General features: G+C 42.7%; 1 protein-coding gene across 1 annotated transcript in view; it reads right to left on the reverse strand.

Moving 5' to 3' along the window:
- prdm6 (PR domain containing 6) overlaps positions 1–7,341 on the reverse strand; it is a 66,172-nt gene extending 58,831 nt beyond the window's left edge. Inside the window, 2 exon segments of the mRNA XM_083784089.1 lie at positions 5,866–6,533; positions 7,239–7,341. Coding sequence (XP_083640215.1) covers positions 5,866–6,520 — 655 coding nt within the window. The 5' untranslated portion in view covers positions 6,521–6,533; positions 7,239–7,341.
- Positions 7,342–8,160: the final 819 nt, after the last annotated feature.

An 8,160-nucleotide genomic window follows, 5' to 3' on the forward strand; every position in this document is an offset into this window, starting at 1 on the left:
CAGATCAACATATGGAATGTCAGAACAGGCTGTTACGCTATATACATAGTATGGCATGCAGATTTCTTTGTGGGAAAAGGCGTGTGCCCTCTACTACCATTTCACCCATTGACCACACGCAAGTGTATATGACCACGACCGTGCATGGACTGATTATGGTATGCCCTCTGAAAAAACCTAGAACACAACACCGCAATTAACTAAATCCTTCTATATAGCAGCCCTAATAGCTAAGATATAAAATACCACGTGGTCTCAATCATATTATAAATGATGAAGATGACGATGATTATTGTAAAAGAATGCAAGAATTTAAATAAAAAACAATTAAGTCTGCACACCAATTAATGCTGCAAGTGCATTTGGGAGCATCAATAACCCATTCTGACCGGGCACCCATTTCGGTGTTGGCATCATGTCATGCTTTAGCTATTGAAAAATAGCAGATCTACAAGCTCATATCGCGCCACCGAGTGGCGCGATATGAGCTTGTAGGTCTGCTATTTTTGAAAAAACGAAGACACTTTTAGAATCTGATCTCAGGTCAGAATGGGTTAATAATGAAACTGTCAGGATGTAATAGACATTTTTAGAATCTGATCTCAGGTCAGAATGGGATAATGGTGTGCGGACTCTTTATTCTTGCATTGCTAGTACTGTTTTTTTAGTCCAGCACCCAACGTAGGTTTTTTGGATGTGCGTGCGGTTTTGTTTTAAAGACTCTTTTTCTACTTGATTATTGTAAAGCACCCATATCAAATTGCTATATTATCTATAACAGCATACAATCTCTGTTGAATGGTACATTTTTAATACACTTTTCTACCACTAATAACAATACGTTCACGCCACGGCACTTCTACACAGTTCTAGAGTGCTGAACAATGATGATCCATCCTTAACCACTTAAACCCTGTAACACCCAGGGGTCTATATTTGGACTCTTTTTTCCCTCTACACCAAATCTCTTTATAAGTCAGTCCGGTCAACCAAGTATAGGGTGGTTAACACATTCTGACCTGAGATCAGATTCATACGAGGTTTCCACTGGACACACACTGGTCTGATTAACCCATTCTGACCTGAGATAAGATTCTAAAATGTCAGTCGTTCTTCGATTTTTCAAAAAATAGCAGACCTACAAGCTCGTATCGCGCCACTCGGTGGCGCGATATGAGCTTGTAGATCTGCTATTTTTAAATAGCTAAAGCATAACATGATGCTGACACCAAAATGGGTGCCCGTTCAGAATGGGTTAAGACGCAGAGCTCTTCTCCATTTCAGACTGATGAACTGACTGTGAACTTGTTATGGCGTGTTCCTCCACATGGTCCATCATTCAAGCAGAGTATTCTCTAACATCCATCCCGTGTGTTTAGACAGCACCACTCTCTCTCTGGACACTCAGCACCGGACCCGTTTACACTGACGCGGACAACCTAAAAAACACTGCAGTGCAGAGTCAGCCCTTCAAACTTTATACTTTTTACCCTACAAAATCCTGCGTGTTCATTTAACTGACATTTTGTACGGTCTCCAGGGATAATTGGCACAGAGGAATTTATATTAGTGCATATAAATACATTTACATTTTTGTTGGTATATTCAGCTGATACTTAAGAGTGCTGTAGAGTAAACATTGAGGATCAATGATTGATCCTCAAACTTAAACCACATATAGGGGCACAGATCACAGAATCACAGCACCCAGGCAAAGAGCCCCACGATCCATGGAGAAAAGCTGCTATAGGCAAAGAAATAAAAGCCAAGGGAGAAAAGGTAGAAACATGCCGTTTTAGGCTTTCAGCTGAAATGCTCAGACTTCTATACAACAACAAACGATGCTCTCTGACATTTCAATGTTTCGTTAAAACTAAGCTTCATTCACAACGACTCCTGCAGCAAAATGACACTTAACATGAACAGCCTGCGCTCACGATACTGCATGCATTTCCAAAGTGGAGGCCACACACACAGGCCTTTACGCACTTACGCGCAAATACACACACACGTACGCACACGTACGCACACGTACGCACACGTACGCACACACACACACACACACACACACACACAATGGTTTCTCAAGGCACAGATGTAAACAAATTGATTTGAATAACTCCTCACAAGACGTGATTCTGCAGGCATTCTTTCAGTCTATAACCTTGAGTTCAAAAACCATTGAGAAACAGCTGGTATTATTGGTCTACTCGATAATATGTAATGTCCCCAGGCTGCGGAAATATAATGAATGAGAGATATATGACACTTCTATGTCTGTAGGCTAATTGTGTTATGACACCAAAAACATTCCTATGCAGCTACTGTACTCAGCAATTAAAGTTGACTCTAATGTTAAGTGTTTTTTTCTCCATGACCTAAACTTCTATTGTAACTTCTAAACAATTGTATACGATCTGTGTGTGTGTGTGTGTGTGTGTGTGTGTGTGTGTGTGTGTGTGTGTGTGTGTGTGTGTGTGTGTGTGTGTGTGTGTGTGTGTGTGTGTGTGTGTGTGTGTGTGTGAGGAGGAAGTGAAGGTGAGCCTACTGTATATGAAATTGTTGGTGGAGTTGCAGATCACACATTAAAACCCTATGGATAAATTTCCATTTCCATTTCTCAGATATGCAGTGCAATTACAAATTACACAAAGCTGTGCGTGCATGCGTGTGCATGCGTGTGCATGCGTGTGCATGCGAGCAAGCGCGCAAGCCGCAATGTGTATCAGTTAGGCCTACACCGCCTACTTGAGAGAGGGACTGTGTGTCTGTCTGTGGAAGATTGTATTTGTATGCATGTGGGCCCATGAAAATGTTAAAACGTCACTTATGATGTTATTTGAGAAAAACCCATAACAAACAGTCTGCAGTCTTTACTGTCAAAATGGCATTTTTGGAAAACAAATATACTACAATAAGAAAATATAATCATTCCATCACAAAGTGTTTATAGGCTAACATAGACATTTAAAAAAAACTTGGTCCAGACTAATCTCTTCAAACAATTCATGCAACATTCTATTGCTCATTCAAATGCATTCAAAAGTCATTCAAATGACAATCTTGCGATGACAATCAAATTGAATAAGAAATAAATTAATTGCATAATTTAAACAAATTCATAGCCAATATGTTTATTGCAAAATATTGACCAAAACTATTTCCTTAAACAATTATGACAAAATAAAAGCCTATAATAAAATGGACTAATGGAAGATGCTAAATTTCATTGCCGGTGGTGTTGGAGTTGTTTTTTGTGTATACAATTCTGTCTTTTAATTTATGGACTTGGAGCACTTGAAATAAGCCTGCATTATATAGGCCTATACGTCTCAAACTGCTTGTTCTAAATGAGACTAAGATTGTGAATCATTCACAACGGAAAAATAATAAACTGCACTGTATTCCAGATTTGGGACTGCATCTGATAGTATAAATGACCCATGGTGTTAATTAAGGTTTTTCTGGTTAAGCACCTCTCAACCACATACCCCATTCACATATCATATCACAATGGAGATTTGACAGATGCATGCATACAATTACAAATGATGTATTATATATATATATCATAAATTAATTAATGAGGGAATGAAGCAGTCAAACATGTGGATGACTCTGTATGTATGGGGACTGGGGGGTAGATAAAGAAGTCATGCCCCCCTCCCTCCCTATATATACTCGTCTCCTTCCCTCCACACAGGCACGCTCGCGCGTGTACGCAGACAGTCACATCTTGCATGCACGCGCACACACACACACACACACACACACACACACACACACACACACACACACACACACACACACACACACACACACACACACACACACACACACACACACACCCCTGTACCCCCAGAGACCTCCATAAGGCCGTGTTGGGATGATAAATAGAGGGCCGGTGGCCGCTAGATCGATCCCCCCTTCCTCCCTCTCTCTCCCCTCACTCCACTCTCTTCCACAAAACTATACAGCAATTAATTGCGGCTTGTCCCCACATCGCTCATCGGGCCTGCTGGCACGTATCGACGGAGATTACTGCTGATGGCCAGCTTTATCACCGTAAATATACAGCGGGCGGCTCCTCAAAGACCGCTCTTAATATACAACGGCGTTTTGCCCCCACGGGCACCACCCCGCAACGCTGTCACCCCTAGCTGGGTCACTGCTCAAAGATGAACTTTTAATATACACCGGCAATGGCGGAATGGCTATTTTAGACAGTTGTATCGCTATGATAACCGATATATCTGCATATCCCGCAAACGCAAACTGAAACCCCAGCGTTTTGACAAAACAAAAGTGTCCTGGAGCAATTTAATTTTCACTTCAGAAAACTATAGGTATATACAACTACGATCATGTAGGAATAAAGTATAGTCCTATATGTGTGATTAAAATTAAATGAACATATTTTAATTCTGAGACAAGAAGAGGTGAACAGGCATTTAAAAATAAGTAAATAAAAATACCACATGTGTTATTTTATTTTGTAAAAACAACAAAACGATTTGAAGCCACTCTATTTTGTGACGCAATTAATCAATTGGGCCTAGTCGTTATTTCAATAGAGGTATAGAGGCCTTCTTTAAGTTGCCTTGTTATGCATGAAGTAAGTCAGTTAATATCAACAAAACCCACCTAAATTTGATAATTGCGTGCAAAATAAGTGCGTGTCGGCAGACTCGGCAACCCACAATTTGGTAGCAGAGAACAATAATTATAACAGGCTTTAATTATGTAAGTAATACAAAATTAAAAAATGTGAATCTGAATTATTCCAATGAAACAATAATTTTACAGATCCGATCAATAGCTTCCAGTTGCTTGTTGCGTCAATGGGAACGCCTTATTGGCACGAGCGCATGGAGACACCATCAAAAACTTTAGGCTATATGTCGAGCAAAAAAGTCAAGCAAGTTGGTGGACCACTTCATACATCCTTTTTTCAAGCAAGAATATAAATTGTATAAAAGGGCACACTTCACTGGTTTAAAGTGTTCTATGGTTTAAAATAATGCAGGCCTATATAGACCCTATTACAGATGTTTCAAAAAGTGTGTCACTTGCAACAACAATAGCCTATTATAGGCCTATTATGTGTTTGACGGTGAAGTTTACTTCCACGGGATTGATTGTTATAGATTGAAACGCATGCAACTCATGAAGCTCACGTGCGCGCACACGCACATATCCACATATATAAAGCGACTATAGGCTTTGACTAAATTATTATTATTTATTTATATAATTTTCCTGTGGGGATGGGGAGAAAGCATAACATTTTTACTATGTCAAAATATTAAAAAGCCCTTTCCTAAAAACGAACCCTATATACCCTCTGTAGAATAATAAAGCAACAACACTAATACACTATAAACCCAAACTCCTGCTATCTCAAACTACATGGGGACTTGCGTCCTCGTCACGGATTCGGAACCCGGCGTGCAGTGACCTTTGAACCTCGCCCCTCCATCTTTCCTGTCTGTCCTGTCAGTGGCGTGACAGTGACAGTCACTAAAGCGTGCTGGCCAAATACAACAGATGTCAAATGCGCTGTAGGCCTATATATGCAATAAAAGCAGAGGATAAGAGGCAGCTTGCCAATGATATTGGTGATATTGGTTATATATAAAACGATAGCTATCGTAATTGTGGCTTTGAGTTATAGCCTTCATAAATAACTCAAATCTGACAATGTTGGTGTGTGTGTGTGTGTGTGTGTGTGTGTGTGTGTGTGTGTGTGTGTGTGTGTGTGTGTGTGTGTGTGTGTGTGTGTGTGTGTGTGTGTGTGTGTGTGTGTGTGTGTGTGTGTGTGTGTGTGTGCGCATGCAGCATGAGGGGAAAAAGAGCCATACATACGGTTGTTGGTGTCGCCTGTATGGTTGTTGAGAGGAATAATTTCCATCCTCTGCTGTCCGTACAGATAGTAGTCCAACTCCTCTGAAGTGAGTTTGAATCGCGAAGAAGTCCCTTTACTGTCATTCCCGTTACTCTTGACGCTGGAGGACACGACCCCGACCACTCCGCAGCTCTGCTGCTGCAGGCTGTGAAGCTCCTTGGCCTGCTGGAGCAGTCCCACGGCCGGGTTATGATGGTGGCCGTGACTTTCCTGGGGAATCACCACCAAGTCAGCGCCCCCGCTTGCGCCGCAGACAGGCGCCAAAGTCTGGCCAAATAACGCGATCTGCTGGGGAATGGGGAGCTGGGACAGTCCGGCCAGGGAGGAGGCGACGACCGAAGGGGTCGAGGAGGAGGACGAAGGCGTGAGAGCTGTCGAGGAAGAGGAGGACGAGGAGGAGGAAGACGAGCAGTTGTTGGAGGAGATGAGGTGGTTGTTGAGCCGGGAGTGGCGCAAGCTCTCCACGGGGATGGCGACGCGGTCCGGCGGGAGGAGCGGAGCCAGACTCCCGGCAGCCTTGAGCTGGGCCTGCGGAAAGAGCTGCTGCCAGTGCTGGAGGTAGGACGGGTCCACTTTGAGGAAAGCAGAACCGCTGGGGTCGCCCGGCTTTAACATCGCAAACTGGAGGCTGCATGGGAGAGAGACAGATCAGATTGCATGGGGACAATATTTTGAACCACTAAACACAACACACAGAGAAGACTATAGTTCATCCTGCAGTGGACTTAATGTCACAGTTCATATTTTAGTCTATGGGATGCTAAATATAGTTAGTTTACTGTCGACGCATAATTAGGCTAAGACGCGTGGAAAGTGTCGGAAGAAACTATAAAGTCGAGTGGAGATTTTAATTGAGTATCCACACAGATTCACAGAATGTTTAATTTGCATGCTGACTGAGGAATAATGGGATCTCTATGCTGACCCTGTTGGTAACACCAATACGGCATACATACCAGTGTAGGCGATACCTGAACAATTACCACATGGCCACAAGTCGTTGTTGTCGATCTTAGACTCAAGTAGCCCACATAGCCTACACAAGTTACCAATATTGGCACAAACGCGCAGTAAAGAGAGCATGCAGGCACATATATATATATATATATATACTGTAATAGCTGTATAATTAGAGCAACTATGCTCTAGTCTACTTGAAGCAAAAGTCGCCGCGCAATAAATAAAACGGCGAAACTAAAATATCCCGTTTGTATATACTCCATGCAGTTCCAGAGAGCCGCTACTTGTGCTCTCAGAGAGTTCACCAGAGCAGCTTCTCTCAGCAGCACATTAACCACACAGAACGTCGATACAAGGCAGCGAAAGCACTTACTCTTGTCCCACGGCGTAAATGTGTAGGATTGGATCCTTCACGGCGAGTCCAAAAAGGTATTTTCCCCTCCGTTTTGTTAAACCATAATAGATTGAAGTTGGGATAGTCGTCCTCCCTGCGTCCTGCGTTTCTCAAGCCCCACGTTGCAAGTACAATATCATCTTCTCTCTCTCTCTCTCTCTCTCTCTCTCTCTCTCTCTCTCTCTCTCTCTCTCTCTCTCTCTCTCTCTCTCTCTCTCTCTCTCTCTCTCTCTCTCTTTCTCTCCCCCTCCCTCTCACACACACACACACACACACACACACACACACACACACACTCACACACACACACACACACACACACACACACACACACACACACACACACACACACACACACGCTCTCTCTCGCTCTCTCTCTCTCTCTCTCTCTCTCTCTCTCTCTCTCCTAGAAGCGCAACACCGAGGAGGGCACGTGGGTACTGGTTTGTAACGACGCGGCGAGCAGCGCCCAGGGGACGGTGAAGTTTTCACTGTTGGACCGAAAACATGCATGTGTCTGTCTGTGCGCGTCTGTCTTTGCCACGAGTATTTGGAGATGTCCTTTTTCCTCCAAATGGCCAAAAGACACAAATGAGAAAAGAACATAAACTCAGCTTGAAATCCTGAGTGTTTAAATATGTTATAAATAATATTTACTGAATCCACAGTCGGCTGGCATATAGCTAGGGCTACACTATAGCTGGCACAAATTAGTATTGCCTATAGTATAAAACAAGACAAGACAAGACATCAGATCTGTTGTCCCTCCACTGACTATATATGGGTTGAAAAAAAATCATTGTGTTTTTATGCTGCCTGTGCAGGCTATGATAGCAACGTCACACAAGATTGATTTTTAGACCGCATCTTAACGCGTGAACAGTCAAACAGCAACAATCAA

The sequence above is a fragment of the Protomyctophum parallelum genome, assembly GCF_964188405.1.
Source record: "Protomyctophum parallelum genome assembly, chromosome: 15".
Classification (NCBI taxonomy): domain Eukaryota; kingdom Metazoa; phylum Chordata; class Actinopteri; order Myctophiformes; family Myctophidae; genus Protomyctophum; species Protomyctophum parallelum.